This window comes from Filicampus tigris, chromosome 14, assembly GCF_054856515.1.
Source record: "Filicampus tigris isolate MCC_2025a chromosome 14, RoL_Ftig_1.0, whole genome shotgun sequence".
Taxonomy (NCBI): Eukaryota; Metazoa; Chordata; class Actinopteri; order Syngnathiformes; family Syngnathidae; genus Filicampus; species Filicampus tigris.
Window position 1 is genome coordinate 22,716,730 of NC_141230.1, and position 20,796 is coordinate 22,737,525.

At 42.7% G+C, this 20,796-nt stretch overlaps 1 protein-coding gene across 1 annotated transcript; it reads right to left on the reverse strand.

Annotated features, from left to right (window-relative positions):
* Positions 1 to 1,431: 1,431 nt before the first annotated feature.
* Positions 1,432 to 20,139, reverse strand: tfpia (tissue factor pathway inhibitor a). Its single transcript, XM_086052074.1, has 7 exons — positions 19,795 to 20,139; positions 8,706 to 8,909; positions 4,864 to 5,040; positions 4,334 to 4,402; positions 3,798 to 3,863; positions 2,638 to 2,826; positions 1,432 to 1,727 (listed from the first exon to the last, which is right to left on the reverse strand). The coding sequence occupies exons 1-7, from the start codon at positions 19,883 to 19,885 to the stop codon at positions 1,660 to 1,662; spliced, it is 864 nt and encodes a 287-aa protein (XP_085908200.1). The 5' UTR covers positions 19,886 to 20,139; the 3' UTR covers positions 1,432 to 1,659.
* Positions 20,140 to 20,796: the final 657 nt, after the last annotated feature.

The following is a 20,796-nucleotide window of genomic DNA, read 5'->3' on the forward strand; positions in this document are numbered from 1 at the left end:
TATCTGAATCTGGTGGTACACTGCCTTCCACCCCCCAATGAGAAGCACACTTGATCTGCTGTCCAGCATTGAGAAGGCCGCCATCTTGGTTATGTTTGGGGGATGCTTTGCTACATCCGGCAAAGGACGTCTTGAATTTCTGCAGGACAAGATGAAGTCTGCAAGATTCTCAAGATATTCTGGAGGGAGGAAAAAGCGCTATCCGGGGCACACAATTCCATCTCAGTTGAGATAAGATAAGATAAGAATGCCTTTATTGATGTGTCCACTGGAATGTGAAAGTCTGTCAAGACTTTCTGGAGCAAGAAGTGATGTCCACTTTTCTGGGGCTGCTTCTCTCCAAGCCAGGAGGGCGTCGCCAACCTGTGCAGGGTACAATGAAATTGTTCCAACGGGGAATGCGTTGAATCACTGCCTGTGTTTATTCTCATCATTCCAAAGCGTGAATCACCTTTTCGGGCTCCTCGGCATGCCTGGAAACTGTCCGATTTTTGCGAACGGGCGGACCAGAGTGGATTAAAATTCTCATTTTTATATTTGTCATCACTGCTATCTAATCAGATAACGAAAATCCAAGATAAGAACAAATACATAGCAAAGGTATGTCTGGTTGAGGCGTTACTTCATGAGTATTTGGGAACTCTTTTTTGCGTTTGGGATACTTTATATGAAAAAGCTATTCTTGTATTAAGATAAGTCAAAAATGTATGGCGAACAAGGTGTGTTGGACTAGTTTTTTTTAATTAATTTATTTTTTTTACCATTTCCTCCTTCTTTGAACATGCTGTGCTGGACGATGACATGCATTGATGTTCTTCTCTTTAAAATGTCTTTCAGCATTGTCCTCGGTTATGTCTTTAATATGATCAATAATGAATCCATCACTGTGAATAAGCAAAGCAAAACATTTGGGAACATTTCTCAGTGCGGCAATGCTGTGATTGTCACTTACATTTTGAGGATTGACAAAATGGACTCCTACATGTTGCAAAAATGGTTTGAAAACGAGAACGAAATGAGACCGCGGCAGCAATGCCAACTTTGAGCAACACTGCCCCCCTTCTGCGCTTTGTAAGAACATCATCCGACTGACCAGTCAGGCAAAATTGCTCACTTGGATTCAGACCGGACGCGGAAATGTTTCGGACGAATTTTAATTTAGTACCTGACAGTGATAGAATTCAAGCTAACTGCTTAAATGTCATAAAGGATGTTAACCTCCTCTGATGCTGTGCGGCAAACTGAAACACTTGGAATTTATTATTATCATTATTTTTAATTTGTACTAATAAATCCATTCTGATGGCCTATTTTTTCCCGCTTGAACTCAATTAAGAATTTTCACTGTGTTATGATATTTTTCGATGGTTAAACAGATCAGGTGACACTGACTTGAAACTAGATGTTGGTAAGAAACTCACAGCAAAAGGGTAAAGGTAGATGACTATTTAATCTGTCGAAAAAAAAAAAAAAGCAAATACAAAAGTCAACATGAATCTGTAAGCTCCATAGTGGCAAAACAAAAGTGTTTTTCTGTCGAGGACTTAATGAAATGGCGTGCTGACTACGAAGCAAAACATTAGCATTTAGGCTACACAACAAAACATGCAGATAAATACAGGCCACGCTCATGACGAGCAAATGTGGCCGACGTCGTTTTCACACGGAGCCGTGAACAATGCTGACGATTTTTTTCTTCCTTATTCGAATCATCTTCATGCCGCCATCTGAGGAAGACAAACAAAAATGTTTGCGCAATTCAGCTTTTGAGAGGAAGCACAAACGTTAGCAGGTGGCGACATTTCACGTTACCAATTGACACAGATAGTTTCACCTCCGCCCATAACTTGGAAGCTAGGCTGGTTGAAGATTCAACATTTTCAAACACGGTGCAGCCACTGGACTACACGGAAGCCTGACAACTAAGCCGAAAGGTAAGCGGAGCTGCGGTGTATGAGCGTGACATTCTGATAAGCGGCAACTTCTCAAATGTTGGGTGAAGTCCAAGAATTGATTTAGCCGGCAGGGGCATTCGTACTTTCACAGAGTCATTTGGCGGTTTGGTGATGAAGTGCTGCTTCCACCAGTGAAAATGTCTGTCTTTCTCTGCTTTTATCTTGTTTGTCCCTCGCTTCAGTTTAGAGCAAGTACAGTAATTCTTTTGCGTTTTTACGATTCACTCTTCACCTCAAATATTTTTGATCAAATTTTCAGGGCGTTGTTTTTCTTTTGTTTGTTTTGCTGTTTGCACCGGGGCTCTGTTATGCCGCTGCTCTCGTAGTCGCATCGCCCTAGCTCTGCAAAAGTGATTCATTTCAAGTGGAGGTTAACAGGTGGATGTTGTGATTTTTTTGAAATTGTTTGTATACTTTGAGTGAAGAATGAGAGCTTTTAAGACATACCGTAGGGCCTTTAAATTTGGGAAACAAATGGTTGACCAATTTCATCACCCTGCTAAAAAAATGTCTTTTTTTTTTCTCCTCAACTATCTGTGGAAAACGGATTTTTATGCTCTTTCTGTAATGATCTAATATGCCAAAAGATGGCGCCAAAGCCCCGACTAATAGGAAAGTTGTAAATATACAATAAATATAAAAAGAAAGACAAAAACATGTCAAAATAAAAATAACAAAATACCCTTTTGACTTTTAATGCACTTCCTGATACACTGCCGGCGGTGTTTGAAGTTGTTCTTGTTCCCTCCGCAGCCGCTGTAGGGGAACTCGTGACACCTCTTGGTCTTGGCATGGTAGGCAAACCTGCGCACGCTGCCGTCGCACGTTCCTCTGTCCACAGGACCCGAGCACACGTCTGGCAGCTTGGCATCTGGAAATCACGTCATTTGTCAAATTTCCCCCGACACCAGTCCTGGGCCAAGTCCGCATCCGGCCCGTCAAAAAAAGAACACCGAGTACGTGGTACTTTCATGTCGGCAGTACTGCAAACTTGGTGACACTTTTGATATATTTACTGACGTTTCCCAGCGACAATTTTTCAAGGAGGAGAATAGCCAAAATGCCAAAAGTGGTCTACCTATTAGGGTTGCACAATATATACCTAAAAACAATTTAATGGCAGTCACAAGCCTATCGCATAGACATGCAACAAGTTCCATATTTGTGTATTTGACCAATCAGATGCAATCTTAAATGCGGATCACCATCCAATAGGAGAACAGTATCTAGGGGCATTACAAAATCAAAAATAAGATTAACATACAGTACTTAGACTTACAACACAATGCAAAATTCTCATCCCGTGAAGGAAATGTAACACGTCATGTAGCACCAAACAAAAACAAAGAACAGCATTGAGGAGAGAGAGTTTGTAATTACGCACGTCTATGGAAGCATAATACTTTATTGCACACTGAAGTCATGAATATGTAAATGTGCTAATAATGAGTCACATATACTTCAGTCATATTTGAAATTTGAGTGCAAATTGAAAGGAATAATAAATATGGCTCATGGTTTGTAGCTGTGCGGGTAGGTGTTGTTACCACCACAAGAGGTCAGTGTTTCATGTCGGCTGACAATGACAAAAGGCTTGGCTTTCCTTCATGGGTTTTTGAAACCCATCTTTGCTTTGGGCCAATTCAAATCTCTGATTTGAGCGAGGCAGCTCATCGCCTACATCGGACATCCGCGCATGGATATTCCAGTAGGGGATCCTTCCAAAAAATGAAAAAAAATCTCCCTTGTCAGCAGGGGTTCCTGGACCCCAAAAGTTTGACATCCCCAGCTTGAATGTTTGCATTTGTTTGTCACTCTAGCTGGAAAATAAAATGCTGTTACCTTGCGAATGGTCGGGATCTGTGTCGTTCGGGTTCTGCGCCGCAGCCACGTTGACTGTGTGCTCACCTGAGAACCGCACACACGGCATATTAAGCTATTGATGGGTGACAGGAATCATGCATGCCCTTCACTTTTGGAACCAACCAAAGTAAAAACATTTTTTTTTTTAATGAATCATTCATGAAATCTAGATTGCAAACACATTTTTGGCACACTTTGTGAGTTTGTACGGGCGAATGAGTGCTCTGAACCTTTTGTATAAAGAACATGATTTTCTCTCAATACGACGTCAAATACAAAAGTGTGATTCATTCCTTGAACGCTCTTGTGAAATCTACTACGATTATAGCACTCAAATTTGCGTTTGGGTCGGGGTAAGAGCTAAAAGAATTCAAGGCTCGAAAAACTCATATCTTATCCTGTCATTTTCCCCCCGAAGGAATCATTATTTGATCATAGCTGCAGACCCTCACTCAATAGAAAAAGGATGATCAACTCATTATTAATTTGCTCAGGAACCTGAATGTGACTCTTACCAGTTAATATGGTCGGTTGCACATCAATCATTTCTCTGCCACTGATCTGCACTTTGACGTTTTCTAAATCTGCCCAAAGCATGAAAAAGGACAAGACAAGAAGCAATCTATCAAAACGAGGCACGCATTGCAATGATGCTACTGACAAAAATGAGGAAACCACCCAAAAAACATGTTTTTTTGTTTTTTTTTTCAAAGATATATTTATTCCAAAGCGGACTGCCGGTCGAATTGGTCCCAGCTCACACATTTTGCAGTTATTTCCCATTTTAGTTGAGAAATGACTTCTTAGCTGTGCCTCCGTCTGGATTAATGAAGGGCGCTTTGGAATCATTTCAACGCTAAATCATTTGTGACCGATTCCATGGTCAGCTTGAATATATCAGCGACCTCTTTGAGGTACAACTCTTTTGATGGCGTCGTCAACCCTGTGAAGTTCGTATTTCGTGGCCCATTTCGAGGTTTACGTAAGGGCCTGACAGTTGAAGTTGACGTCAAATCGTCGTTGAGGAGAACAGCACGTGACGTACCTGGTTTCTGACATTTGGCCCGGCACTCGGCGACGCTCCTGAAGTTGTTGGCGTTGCCGAAGCATCCGCCGTAATAGAAGCGCTTGCACTGCTGACTGGCGCCGTCAAAGAAGTAACGCGTCACCAGGCCGCGACAGGGACCTCCCGCTTCGGGTAAATGACACGGGTTTTTGTCCTCTGCCAAAACAAGGCAAAACACAAGCACAGAGACTGTCACAATGGAGGAACCTGAAAGGAACAAAACCTCAAACAATCAGATATCATCAGACTAGAATCAGAACTCTTTCAAATGTGGACACAAATGAGGGACGGGGGAGTAGCGACAACACGTCTCGATACCGATACTGGCCTTATTTTAAGGTACTGGGTACTGATGGAGGCTGCCGATACCAGCCCCCGATACTTAGGGGCAAAAAAAAAGTTCGACATCGAGCAAGTCCTCCTCGGCAGTAGTTGGCGCTTTATTGCTGCAGTTTGACATAAAGCGTCATTTGCATCAGAAAGAAAGGTCTTTGTTCACAATTATATTTAAGTTGTATATTTATATAACTGTATAAAAGTTGTACAAATCGAACATACAGTAAGCTGCTGAGGAAACAACAAAAAGTACGTGGCTCAGTTCTGTTTACGTCAATTAAATCATTTCCTATTTTTAGCATGCAATTACCTTTTTTTTTTTTTTTTCATTGTTGTTGCCACTCGTCATTGTTGCTCGCGTCGCGGTTTGAGTGCGTTTCAGGCTCGGGCCCAAATGAAATGAATGATGGAGGCCAAGTGTTGGCAGCCTGCGCACAACACCAAATGCAGACCAGCCACTTGAGCCACTCTGCAGTCACTGACCAGCCGGTCCCAGCGAGGCCACTTCCTGCGCCGGCGAGCGATAGATACCATCGCATTTCCGCACGCGGAAAGGTCAAGACTTCCAGCAGCAGCAACATGGCAAGCGCTGCCTCGCTTTGCCTCTTCTGCGCCGTCTCCTTCAGCCGATCGCCTTTCCAAACACTCAGCTCAAGTCGAGAACGTATTTGCGCTGGCGTGACTACAAGTGGACATTTGATAGTTCATACTTGAATGATGCCATGGCTTGCTCGTTTTTCTAATTTGCCCGTGTTGAATGATTGAAAAATGACTGAAAATTGTTGTGGACGTAAAATTGTTTCATCATAACTCAATGTTTAATACAATATATCGTCGTCGTCGATATATGGGCATTTGTCGACTAGTATTTTGTTATTTTAATATTTACAACAAATAAATACATTTGTAAATAAAAATGAAATACAAATACATTCAAATACAAGGCACATGGCTAAATGAATGCAACAAATAAAATAATTTATTTTAATGATAAAATATAAAACTTTTTAATGGCATTATTGTATTGATGGTTGATATTATACTCATGGAACACCCATTGAATAAAAATGAATTGTCTGTAAATTGTTTATTATAGCTCTATGTATTATTCTAGTATTTAAAATGAATAAAATACATTATTTAATGAGATAAATGAAATTTAAAAAATACTTTTGTTTTTAAATGCTCACATATTATAGGACTCTTAATGGAAATGCTTGTCAGGCTGGATTAAAGAATTTATCTTTCAGCGATTCCATATGAGGCTCTTGTTGCTTCCTGACAATAGAATAGAATAGAATAGAATAGAATAGACTAGAATAGAATAGGCCTTTGTGAGTCCTGCAATGGCAGAAAGTGGGCTTTGCAGCAGTAACGTAGTCAGAAGCAGTAATATCAAATATCTGTGTGAATATTTATAAGATCCACCAATGACAGGCCAGCATTTTTTCTGCTCTTTCATTTTAGATATGCTCTGTAAGTCCGATAGCGCAGAGAGCGTTTGCGCAAAACCTTCTCCCTCAGCCCCTGGGTTCCTTTTTGGGCAGGTAAACTTTTCTGTCATCGGCGCCAAAACTTATTTGTATGCAAATTCTTCACTGACCCTCTGGTCAGGCTTCATTGGCGTTTTCAATAGAAATCAACACGGCAGACAAAAATCAGTGCGGCGAGCAAGCACTTTAGAAGAACACACAAAATGGTAAGAGTTGCGCCCGCGCGCGCACCAAAGGCCAATTTATGCAGATCAAAGTCGCTTGAGCACCGACGGCGAGTCCAATTTGCATATTTTCTGCTGAACTTGACAGAAAACACCACATCCTGTTTGTAGCTGCTTGGCAAAAATGGAGGAAACGGAAAAAGGGGCTGCATTGTAAACCAAGAGCTCATGCTTCTCGTCATTTCGCATCTGCACTGCATAAACTCTCCTACCACACGTCGCATGCTAGCACGACTCCTGTCCTGTCCTGTCCTGTCCTGTCCTGTCCCGTCTATGTTTCCTGCTCTGAACTGAACACAAAATAGAGCATCCAGCACTTAGAAGCTTTACCTGAAGCAAAAAAAAAAGAAAAGGTGTGTCAACGACAAGACCTTTTCAGAAATTTGCTTTTGGGGATGTGCAATGATCAAATCAATCGTAATCAATATATTATCGACGTCAAACCGCGGTGCGGTGAGTGGCTTAATATTTTCCGTCACTGTCACGGCTGCTCTTAATGCACAGAGAAAGAAAGGCACTTTCTGACAGTTGACCTTTATTTGTGTCAGAGTCAGGTACAGAGTAACCTTTAACACATTTGCTTCCTGTCGTCACTTGAAAGTCGCTCCAACATCACTATAAAAGGAAAAGGTTTACGGCTAACCATGATCACATTGCAACCGTTTCAAATTTGAAATATCGGTCATATTTAAATAAAATTGTATTGTATTGTATTTAGTTCCGCACAGAACAAAATGGGCCGTTTGGCTGAGGATTACGTGTTAACGCCCTGCTTTTAAAGCAGGTGATGGATTTGTTGTTGGGATCTAAGAAGGATGAAATTTCATTTTAGTCGCTGCACTTTGTTAAAATGAGAATACAGAAATGAGCTGTCGCTTGGCAATTTTTTTTTTTTTTTTTCTTTCGTGCTCTGGCAAGCTTAAACTTTAGATACACGCCAATGACTTAACTCACTTCGCAACAAGCAGCAGTTTGTCAAGTGAATTGAGAAAGACTGTTCAAAAAAGAGGCTTCATGTTGTTAATGTCACCCCCAAGTGACAATTGATGTCAAAGTCAACATCAAACAAAGAGAATTGCACCGGGTATTAGCGTTTAAAACAGAGAATTGCACCGGGTATTAGCGTTTAAAACAATCACGTTACTTTGTCTTTGTGTCCACTAGATTCATGCTAACACATAATTGGAAACACCATTGCCATGCTAACGAGTAGCATGTAGCATCTTGGTGGCGGCGTTATAACCCTTTAAGCCATGAATATTTTAATACAAACATTAGAGAAACACGTGTGGACAGATAAGACTCGCAGGAATATATTCTTTATGTCTCATATTACTGCTGAAAAGTTGTGATCCCTCCTCTGTCCGTATTATAGTGCCACCGGGTGGCCAAGGCGTGCGCACCAGAAGGAGCGATGCTCATTTAATTCAAGCAAAAAGTGTGAAAAAAAAAATCTTGTAATATTTACATTGTTATTAATTGTCATTACTGCATGTTTTAGAAAGTAGACTGTTTTTCCGATTAACTCCGATTCACTGCCAGGCACAAAAAAAATTGAAAAAAATATATAAATAAGTTCCTGGCATTTAATGGCTGTGCTGTGAAAAGACAACTAAATTCATCAATGGCAGTGAATGAGTTAAAAATGCATTGCAAAAGCTCGTTTCGATTTTTTTTAATGGGAGGGGGGCAGGAAGTATAAATAGGCCATTGTGAAGATTTGAATTCCTTGATGACCGTGTATTTTTGCTTCATGTGTGGCACTCACCCGAGACAACGCACATTTCTCGGCAGGCCTCCAGCGTTTCAAAGTTGTTGGCGTTTCCTCCGCAGCCGCCGTATTCAAACAGCTCGCAACGACCCGTGTCCACGTTGAAGAAGTACTTGTCCCGCACGGCCCTGCAAGGCCCCGGATCCTCCTTCAGGGCGCACAGCTCGTTGAAGATGAAAAGCTCCGGTTGAGCTGCCGCCTCTGAAAAACGCATTCCAAACAAAAGAACAAAAACAAACTTGTCCTTCGCGTAGCACTGGCCGAACATCGACATAATAAGAACATTGCATCAGCACAGCATTAGCAAATGCTGCCTTAGCAGTCATGCCGGGATGATTATTTTGCACTCTCTAATTGTTCTCATTGTGCCCAATAAGTTGGTGTAATTGGGCCGCCGTCAATGTATTGTGCGGCAACCGGCAAGAGGCGCATTATTCATAATTGACCCCAAATTAGCCCTTGGCAATTATTCTTTCAGCAGATTCATTCAACCGAGAAAATGAAGCCACTTGTCAAATGATTCTTTGACTTTCCTTGACAGGTTTTGACACCGGGTAAAAAAAAACGGCCTGTATGTCGAAACTAATCGTACATCTCGCCGCCGTGCTCCTACGTAGCAGTGGCACTCCAACAGTTTTGTGCTCGTCTATTGCGAGTGACTGTTCAAAGTGTGCTGAAACTGTTTTCATTGAACTTCCTACTTTATTTTCAAGGTCTGATTTTTTGAAGGGAGGTGTTTCGCAAATGTTGCCGAGCATACCCGGAGGGTTATTGCTTTGAGTGGTTGATAAAAACTCGCCTTGCCGTCAGGTTGACCCTTCGTGTCTACAACCCACAAAATCTTTCGAATGACTCTGCATCGATTCCGAAATATGAACGGCCGAGTCGTGCAATCTTTTTCCGAGCCGATGTACAAAAACCGGGACACACTTGAGCTGATAAACATTATCAAACTGAACCATACCACAATCTGAGATTCCACTGCATCGCTAAAGCTTTGAGGCAGTAATCGTTTTGTTTTGTTTTTCTCCGAGGAGATTTTAAACCCTTTTTTCACTGCCTGTCTTTCTCCCCTGAAAATATTATCAGCTTCGGTTGCAGCCGTTTATAATACAAGTTCTCGCCATTGGCAGCGGCCTTCAGTGCCCCCTTGTATTTCACTTGCTTCCGTTATTAGGTTTCTTGCTTTTTATCACGCGACCCTAAAGCAACATCTTGAAAAGTTTGGAAATCAAGTTTACCTTCCTGCAAGGTGCACAAAGAGAGAGAGCGAGAGAGAGAGAGCGCGCGCGAGAGACGCTCGCCCTGCACAGCGGTCAGCGAGGGAATGAGGCCAGCATTAGTGCAACCTGTCAGACTTCAATTTATGACCTTGGAGTCGGGAGGGCGCTCATCAAATCCTCCCAATGTGCCCCCTTTTGCCCGCCTTATGGAATTAGAGTTGCATCGAGTTGGCGGGATGAGGCCCTGCAGAGACTTTTGCCGATAAATGGTGGGATTGGGGTTGTCTAGCGCAGGAAAGTCCACAGCAAGCAACACAGACGGTCGGGGCCTCTCTCTGCTCTCATTTGTCTTCCGTAAACAATCCTCGCTGCACACTCGTGGCAACAACACTAGAATTCTTTCTTGTCATTGGCTTCGGTCTCAAAACAAGCTCTAGAAAGACAGTGCAAATGATGGGCAAAATGTTTCAAGGCTGGAAACGATTGAATGACTGATTGCGTTATTGTTGTTTTTCACAGAACATTAAATGTCATCTTGCGCATTAACCCGTAATTGTTTTGCGAATTGTAAAAACCTAAGCGGTGGCACGGTTACCTCTTGTGATGAAAAACGATTATGGGCGAGGACCAAGATCCCCCGAGGCGCTGCTGCTGTTTGAAATTGCAATTAAAAAATACAAACGTGAAGTTCACCCTCATAAAACGTACACTGGCAAAAGCAAAGCATATTCCGCCAAAGATATCAACTTGGGGCCTACCACAAACGGACAAAGTCGCAAGACCGCAATAATAGTTGACCTGCCTTTTGAAAATAACGAATTTGAAATCCAGGCCGACAATCACCTTTGAGCAAGCAATCAGGCCTGCATCCCCGAGTCGCAGTAACTTGAAGGAACTAGTATTCTTGACTTGATGACTGATTTGAAAACGAGTTATCCATCAATTTGTTTTGTACTGTATATGTCATAAAATAAGGAGGTGATTCAACACGTATATGCTTTCAAGTTCATGGCCCTCCAAGGGAATCGATGACTACAATGTGTGACCCGCGACAAAAATGAGTTGTCCACCCCAGCCTTATAGTTCCCAGAGGATCTCAATTGAGACGAGCTCCCGAGAATAAATGCAAACGTCCCTCGAGAACCTCCAAATCAGCTTTCATATTAAACGTGATTAAACGTGGTCAAGCACACCAAAGGCAAGCGTTTGAAAAATGGACCCCGTTGACAGAGGACGCAGATTTGATGCCTCCATTTTTCATGGGCATTTCTCCGCCTGCCTACTAACAGACAGCGCTGAGCACTGCCAAGAGTTACACACACACACACACACACACACACAGCGATTTCGATCATGATCTGAACTCGCTGCCAAGAACGCGAAGCTCTTCTCACGGGCAGGTTGAATCCGTCTGGGGCAGAGTTCCATCTTGTTGAGTTGGATTCGGCTGTCTTCTCATCTTCCCGTCCGCTAGTCGCCCGTAAAGCAGCTCGACGTACGCCAGCGGCCTCGACGCAGCCGCATCCGACCGTGTATTGACTTCTCGTCGTGTGGTCGTTGCCCACGCTAAGGACACAAAGTCTGATAGTAAAGCCATCTTGAAACAGCAATCTCAACTTCTGAGATGTCCTAAACCAGCGTTGACTGTTTTTGTAGGTCAATCGATGAATTTGTTCAAGGTTAGGCTGGATTTCCACACCTGGTCAACGTCGAAAAGGGCGCGTCCACCATGTAAGGTGTAATTCATCACGAGCGTTCCCTCAGGCGAGGGAACAAAAGGGCTGCGGGTGACTCATAGCTTTTCCCAAGGTTACGCTTTTCAACAGCAATGACGCAACCACGGCTATGATGATACATTTTTACCCCCCATGGACTTTTTAATATAACAGCGCTTGTTTTTGAATCTCATCTTCATGACGGCCAAACATTTTTGTCAGTGGCGCGCTGTGTTGAAGGAAGTTTTTACCGCGAGTGCTCGTCCCTGCCAAGTTGCTGACAGAAAACAATGTTCTGGACAAGAGCTTCTACATGTCCCTGTTTGTTGTTTTAAGAAGCGGGCCGATTACAAAAAAGTCTTCCCAGACAATTCACAAAGTGTGGACTTTGTCGTGTTCACTTGAAGCCAACATGGACGGGCAACACAATGTTTCAATTTATTGGACTTTTTTTTCAGCGAGTCAGTAATTAATCACTAATTGAACCACATGAGGAAGTAGAGGACTTCAGTGGGTCATGCCGAAATTCTACAGCGGCACCCCGATTTGCAGATTAAGTCGCAAAAAGCCGTAGTCTGACACAATAACGTAGTCGTACTAGCTAGCATGCTAGCGCCTACTTAAAGCGGAAGTCGACCCAAACATATTTTTTTTCAAGAATATGTTGCCCCAGCCGGCCCACTAGTTGAAACACGGCATTATGCTTCATTTTGCATTTGCGGAATATAAATTAAACAGCAAAATGCGCTCATTTATAGCCATCTCCGCGGGCGGCCATTTTGTCTTCTGTCGACTGAAAATGACATCACAAATGACATTACCTGTTTTCTGAATCCGAGCCGTGATTGGTCGGCTAAAAACCAGCGGATTAACGCTTATTCCACAAACGCAATATTTATCGGAATGCCCTGTTTCAACTAGTGGGTTCGCATCGAATATATTCTTGAAAAAAAAATGTTTGCGCTGACCTCCCCTTAAGTCATAATAATAGGAAATATTTGTTTGAGAAACACTTCAATTCCTTAACTTTAAAACACAAAGTACAGCAGTAACACAGCGTGGGTTGCACTGCGCAAAACAAGTAAAAAATCTTTACATGCAGTTTTTAACCTTCTTAGTCCTTCTTAAATATCCATACAAAAGTAAGTAAATGTCTAAAACAACCTCGTGAAAAATGACAGTAACTGAGTGCAACTTTTTGGATGAAGTATTCTTCCGCCGCGCGTCACCTTGAAATGTGGCATACCGACCGAGGCGGCAGGCCTTGTGGCTGATATGGATTTCGTATAAGTGAAATCAAGGCCTGTGACTTTATGACTTGACTTGTAATGATGGGCCATTTCTATATTTCTTGGCTAATGTGTTTAGCCCAGTACACAATCAAGTCCACTCATACAATATCTTTGCAAATCCGCACACATGTTGTATGAGCTAAATGAGGGTTGACGAAGAACCATGTGGGATTTAAAAAAAACATCTTTCAATAACATCTTTGGCCATCATGTAATTGCATCTGCAAATCATTTTCCACAAAAATAAATCCTGAGGCAATCGATTCCAGGTGAGCTGGTGACTCACAATTCAGAGGCAGGAGCTTTTTCCTGCATGAGCGCCAAGTGGATCTTTGCCAAATTCAATAACACATACCGTTATTTAAAATGGACTTTCTTTACCCTCGACCGCATAATGCACTCCCCTGCGTGGAAATAATCTTTGCGCTAAACTGTAGTCCAAATTGTAAATGGTACGAGTGGTTCTTAAGTAGTATAACTGTCTTGATTTGTCATTAGCGTTAATTGCGTATTAATAGCGTAATAACGTATCTCAGAGTTCCCTGGCTCCTCGTTGTATTCTGTGGAAGTGTGCCGACAAGACAAAGAATACAAAACCTCCTCGGCAGAGAGATTATTTGCACTCTCCGATAAGGACACGGCATCAAAGTGATGAGAGGTAGGGTGTGTGGATAACCCACCGTAAATAATAAGTTACTGACAAGCCAACTAGCTATAACAGCACATACACGTGTGTGTGTGTGTGTGCGTGTATATATATATTAGTGCTGTCAAGCGAAATTTTGTAACTAATTAATCGCAACATTTTACATGATTCACTGCGATTAATCGCATTTTTCAACTACAATCTTCTACAAAGCTAGGAACAGATATTTATTTGAGTAAAGTCTTGGCATTAATGTGGAGGAAGAAAATGTATATTTCAATTCAAAGATCGTTTCAATAGCTTTCTTTGATCCTTCAATACGATTCTTTTATCAAATTAACGCTTTATAATATTTAAATAATCTCCAAAGTTAGCACTTTAACTTTGCAGACCTAATATATATATATATATATATATATATATATATATATCATTTGGGGGAAAATGGAAACATAGCCTCTTTGAGCTTCATTTGAATAAGATCAAACTTTGTCAGGAGAAGCATGGCTCACTGAACAAAACGATGTATTAACAAAAAACAGCATAAACAAAGTCCTGAAAAATCCCAAACTCAAATCAATAAAGGAAGACTAGGAAATAAAACACAAAACTGGAGAAACAAAACAACATGACAGCGACTGCGATCCGACAAGGAGTGAACAAAAACTAGGAACTTAAATACAGGCATACTGACGAGACAACAAGAAACACCTGGACGAGACGCACAGGGTAGGAGGGAGCTGATTGGCTAACACAAGGGGGTGGAATGCACACAGGCGGACAATCATTGACGAGACAGACAGAAATACTGAGAAAACAAAACTAAAAACTCCAAACCATAACAGAGCAAACATGACAAATCTGAAAGCCAAAACGGACATCTGTAGTCATTTCTAAGGAAATGAAAAAAATACTTGACCAACATGCGGCCACAGGCCACCAACTGTTTGATACTCCGTGTATTGCATGACGCAAAGCTTTGGATGCTGGCACATAGGATGAGGGCTGGCACAGTCGCCGCAAAGACCCGACAATATGTACCGCATTGCCAAGTTTCACGTCCATTGAAAAACAAACAAAAAAAAAAAACCCAACAACAACTCAGTAGCAGTCTTGGGGAGCCGCAGGCAAATCTTGTTAATTATCTAAAAGGCGCCCGAACGTTGAAGCGGCGAGGGAGCAAAGACGGCACAGAGCCCAGCAAATTGTTGCGGCACAGATCGCCAGACTCTGTCCAGCCATTTGTTCACGTCAAATCAGATTGAACACTTTGTTTTTATTCCCGCAAGCCTCGGAAGGGCCTTATCTTGTTCTTATAGGAAAAGGTAAACAACGGCCTCTCCCTCTACAGCAGCGTAACATCTCATTGCTAAATCGGAACTGAGCGCCATGATTTCAATCCCACATGCGCGGTCTGGACGACAAAACAGCAAGAATAAAAAATAAAAAAAACAGCAGAACGTTTCCGCTTCTTCTTCGCTGTAATCTTTCGGTGGGAAAGTCGCTCGCTGACGGAGATGACAGGAAAATCCATCTGCACTTTTTAGCAGCCCGAAGCCCAAGGCCAACAATAAAGCGCACGAGTGATTACAACACATTTTACAAAGGAAGACATGCTGCCAAATCGAGATTTTCAATTACAAAACATGAAGTGAATTATTCATTGGACTGTATGAAACAATCCAATAATTGTTAAAAGGGAAGAAGAAAAGGCCCCATGGGAATAGGCAGTGTCAGACAAGACAAGAAATGACACGGCTTCATTTGCTTGGACTGAAAATAACATTACCTGTGTTGCAATATGTTTGTTTTTCTTGGTGTGTGAATGATAAGGCCGTCAAATCGTGTTTTCGCGCAGTTGTAATCACACAGCGGCAAAGGCTGTGAATACTTTTTTTTTTTTTTTTTTTTTTCTCAGCATGTCAGTATCTTGAGACACCTTCGTTTCGTTGTTGTGATTTCTCGGGAACGTCTGCTTTCATTTACATCACAGCGCATTTTGGGGTCTCACCGTTAGCATGAAGATTTTTTTTCTCAAAGGTTGCAATTTCCGTGTACAAAGTGCATACGCATTTGGATTTTGTTTTGGTTGATCACGTGACTTTTAGCAATATGAGGAGAACGCCGTGATCATTGTGCGGCGTGCACGCGTGACGTTCCACTTTCACAGCGTTTCATCTTTACCGCCGGGTCACACGAGGCCCCATAAATGAGAGACAATTAAGCCTGCGTGGCGAGAGCGATGCTACTGTGCGTGAATTGTCATGGCTCAGCTCATTTTCTACAAGAGGATACAGATTAGCAGCAAGAAGGGCACAACTAGGGTTGCCACCGTGGAGACGATTAGAGATGCAAAGCAGTGAAGCAACGGGACAAAGTTCAAACAAATCGACAAGGGTGTTCCCAGAGAGAAAATCAGCGTGGAGAAACCAATTTTCGGATTTTCATTAGAGGCAGAGCCATTAGCGTCTAATGGAGACGGCGAGGTCGGGCTCAAACAGTAAAAGAGACGCACACGCAAACTTTGTAATATATCTTTTCTTGAGTCGAACGCTTGATATTGTCACACTACCAAAAGATTCATCAGTACTGCAATAAGCCATTAATGTTTAATACACAATCAAGCGGCAATTATTTTTTATCGGCCGACTTGAGAGGGAAACTTCACGTCATCGGCTCCGAATCCAGCCTGACTACGCATTTTATGCACGCCGTGAGATGTTCATAGCAGTTCAGGCCCGGCGCACTCGGAAGGATTTTTCAAAGCTTCAATTATTGTTTATCCGTGACAGACCTCGCAAATGAAGATCGAAATCCAACTTTGGTCATATTGTGCGTGGTGTGCTCCGATAATCGATAACCAGTAACCGTCTTCGAAACGTGTCAAATGTATTTCCCCCAAATCTCTGAATTGACTTTAAGAAACTTTGCAGCGGTGGATATTTTGGTCTCACCTTCATTATTGTTATTATTTGATGTATACATAGCTGAATCCGTCCGATGGACTGAACAAGAGACCAATTTGGCTCTGCAAATATCATCTCTCACCGACTCTATTGGAGACGGCGCGTATGATTTGATGACGGAATCAATACAGCGGCTCTTGTGAAACGGAGGTTATTGTTGGAATGAGCTCAATGAGGAAAGCGTCGATGCAGCAGTTGTTGGACGGAAACATCAATATTCTCGTATCCGTACGCACAGGGAATGCATTTTCTTCCAACCGCACAGCTACTTTGACAGCAAACCTTACCGACGTAAAGTCATTCCTGTGGCAAGACGAGTTCAAATTGCCCTTAGTTTACACCCGATAGGCAAGTAATCCCATTGAAAGTTGGACTAACTGTTATCTTTCATTCGCTGAGTATCCGATGACATTCAGCACTTCCTGTAAGCGCTTCCCTTCAGAGCAAAGTCGCAAGCGTTGACGTTTAACAAACAACCGATTCTTGTTTCAGTTAAGCACACACACAAAACAAAAAAAAAACCTCGCGAGTTCAGTAAAGATACGGCTATCATTTACGAACAAACTCCAGTGGAATGAATCACAAGTCCAAGGCCCCCTTTTGGGGCCGGCTTTTCTGAAGACGAGCATACATCTCAAAAGTTTTTGACAAGCTGAGACTATGGCCTCGATTTTAGTGAACGGCGTAAATCCTGTACCCTGTCCCGTACCAAGCGGTGGTCGTTTTGCAGGCCAGCCCAAGACCGCAAATCTTAGAGACGGGGGACTGCGCTGCTGTGGCCGTGGTCACAACCAACTTCAGTTATGGCCCTCGTTGCTCTATTTAGCCGTTTTACCAAACCCTCTAGCAAATATTTTTTAAGAAATCAGTTAGCAACAAATGCAGGTGCAGGTGTCACAATTAGCCACTGCTAATCTATGCTAGCACTGCTGCTCAGTTTACCTTTTGACTTTGACGTGATAGTGCTCGGCCTGAAAGTGCCTGAAAGTGGCAGATCTTCACCCCAGCCAGGCTCCAAGTCAAGGGCGGAGATGTTCGATTTGTCGATATTTCACAATATGTCCCATTGCGGATTGAATTGAGTCCAAACAACCATTTCTCCGTACTCTACACATTTTGCAACCGATAATGTCAATTAACTGCCAGAACCCAAACACAAATCTTCCCTTTCTTGACTTAGTTTTTCATATCCAGATACATTCAGGCAGCGAAAGATTGGTGGGCACCCGTAAAGCATTTATTTTGCACATTTCCCGTCTGCCTGAGCGGACACGCAATCTCCCTCCCGGGGCTCATATCCGCACCATATTGCCATGCGGGCAGCCTTTTATCAGGAGCCGGCAAGAAGCCAGATTGACAAATTTCACGGCCATAACCAATTTCCCCGCAGCCGCCCGCTCTGGTTATACATTTACTTGCTGAATGTGATGAATAAATAATACAGTATAGGAAAATGTGTTGTGTTCTATGTTTAATGGATGTGGTCTCAAAAAAATGGCGTTTACCAAGTCATCACACTGCACAAGCACTGAAAAATCTATGATTTACATTTACTCTACTTTTGACATTTTATGTTTTCAACCATCTTGGTTGTTCCAGTCAACTGAAAAATTGCCTCATGTATACACGAATGACACAACATCCCTGTCATATGAAGTTCAATCGTCCCACTCAAGAATCTCATGTTTGGGATTAGCTTGCATTTCTTACAATATGTGTAAACTAGAAAACATACGAAAGCCGTTTGAGTGACATCGCATGCGGTCGTGCGTCGTTAATCATCTGGCTAACAATACTAGCGGTCGCGCCCAACCGCCACCGCTGCAAAGCTCCGACACGCATCGCTCCGAGCGTGAAAGATCGGATCATATTTCATGAAAATGGCACTTTTGCGTGGGCAGGGCAAAGAAAACACCGAGCGGCACCCAAACGCTGGCCACGCACATTGCATGACACTGCTTCTTGCACACTAGGACTGAATGTGACCATTTTGCATCAGGGGATGAAAACAGCAAGCAAAAGCAAAACATGAATTTTTGTGTGATGATATCATTCATTTGACATATGACAAGTTGCGGCTTTCTCGTGGCTTACGGCCCGAGGCTGGAAAATCCAGTTCCGTGTGTTGACTAAACGAGACACACGGCCGCAGTGGGACGGTTCGCCAAGTCCATCAGGACTCCACGTCCCGCGCTAGCGCTGATTAGCATCCCGAGAGCAACCTAACGAAGGCAACACAGTTGACGTCTGCCGATAAAAACAACTTGGTGGGGAGCGAGCGTGCACGGAACGGAGCACAAAGCGCTCTCTCTGCTTAATAATTTAGTAAAGTATGCCGGGAGGAAAATGGATTCTTTGACATTCATTTCACTAATTAATAAGCGATTTGCGGTTTGTTGTGATGCAGTTGGTATCGCTTGTTTGCTTGTTTTTTTAAACATGTAAAAACTAAACGAAGCAGGTAAGGCGTTAGAGGTGCAAATCAACAACTATTTTGGATAATTATTTAGAGACCTAGTTTAACTTAAAGTTAAGGATGTGCGATACCATTTTTTTCAGACCAATACTAAAACGAGTATTCGCCGATACCAAGTACCGACACCACTGGTACTTTTGATCCATAAAATTTGAATTAACGCCATGACAGATAATGGCGAACAAAGACCTTTCTGTCTTTCTGACGCAAAAGATGATCCGCAGATGTGTAAAATGGCCACGGTGTAGCACCAATAAAATATTGAGTATGGAATGAGTACATAATGATATACATGGAAATACACTGAACATGTTAGACAAACATGCGGCTGAATGAATGCAACGCAATGCGCGAAACTTGATCCAGTCAATACTCAGAGGGCCACATTGAAAATATGTGAGCGGGCCGTGTGTGACCCGCGGGCTATACTTTGCCCACCGCCGATGAAAACCACACCTGACATTTTCCATCACAGCTGGTGCGAGCCTTCATACGAATAGCTGGAAAGAAATGAGCTGTTCTATTTTTGTGACCTGACATGAACCTTAGCAAATCAAGGTGTGACTGGAGTGTGTGCAAGTGGACTTCGGACGTGCCTTGACATGGCTGGAACAATCAGTTGCGTTCAGTGTGTGCTAACTAACTAGCGCGCTCACATCTAACGTCCAAGTTGAGTGACTTGCCTAACGTCCAGGGGCTGAAAAGTAAACAAGCGGGAGGTGGGGGGTTGGGGGGAGTCTCGTCTCGTGCTGTGTTGCTTTGTCTTACCTTGCGCGGCTGTGCTGCAGGTCCCCAAAAGGCAGACGCAGGACAGCCAAAAGGCGCGCAAAAGCTTGTTGCGCTCGTCGCAGGGAAGCATGCCTCCAGCTGGCTTTTGGCTTTTGGCTTTTGGCTTTTGGCTTTTGGCTTTTGGCTCTTGGCTTTTGGCTCTTGGCTTTTGGCTCTTGGCTTTTGGCTCTTGGCTTTTGGCTGGATGGCGAAGAGCAGGCAGCCCGGTCCGCAGCGACTGTCAAGTTTGGATTCAGCGGGGCAGACTTGTAGCAAGTTGACGCACTCGAAAGTTGTCAGGCGCTGTGGGCGCGCACTTCCGTTTGATAGACGGACGCGCGCCAGACTACGCGCCCGATAAAAGTCCAATAAATGGTCAGTCATTTCCTGTTGGCCATGTGATGTCATTATATTACGCATATTTAAAAGAAGGAAACGTCATTTTGTTTCCTTTTGTTGTAAATGAATACACACCATTGAATTATACAAGTGCAGTGTGTGTGTGAACATAACTGTGCTTGAAAAAAGGTGACAAAGCTTTTGAATGGTTCTGTTTGGAAAGCAAAAAAAAAACGTCCATGAAAGCAGATGACGCTAAACAGCTCATTTTAATCAGAAATGCCTTTGTGTGTATCCCTAAATGTATTTTTGACGCTGACTTCTAAAATGGACATTTTTTTTCTAGCACATCAAGGTTTTTCAGATATTTTTATTTTTGTTCATCTACATCACATCTTGCGAAATATGCGTGATCTAACCCGATGGAAACTAAAACGTGTGTTTTTTTTTATTTATTTAATCTGATTCATCGATTAATTGGGAAATTAATCAACAGAATACTTGATCATCAAAATAATCATAGGTTGCAGCCTTAATGTTTGCCCTGACGGGACATACGAAAAGGTCACTAAAACAAATGCCCGAAATGGAAGCCAACGTGCGCCATTTTTGGTCTGAAGCAGCCATTTCGGGCGAATTCCTGGGTCATAATTTGACAAACGC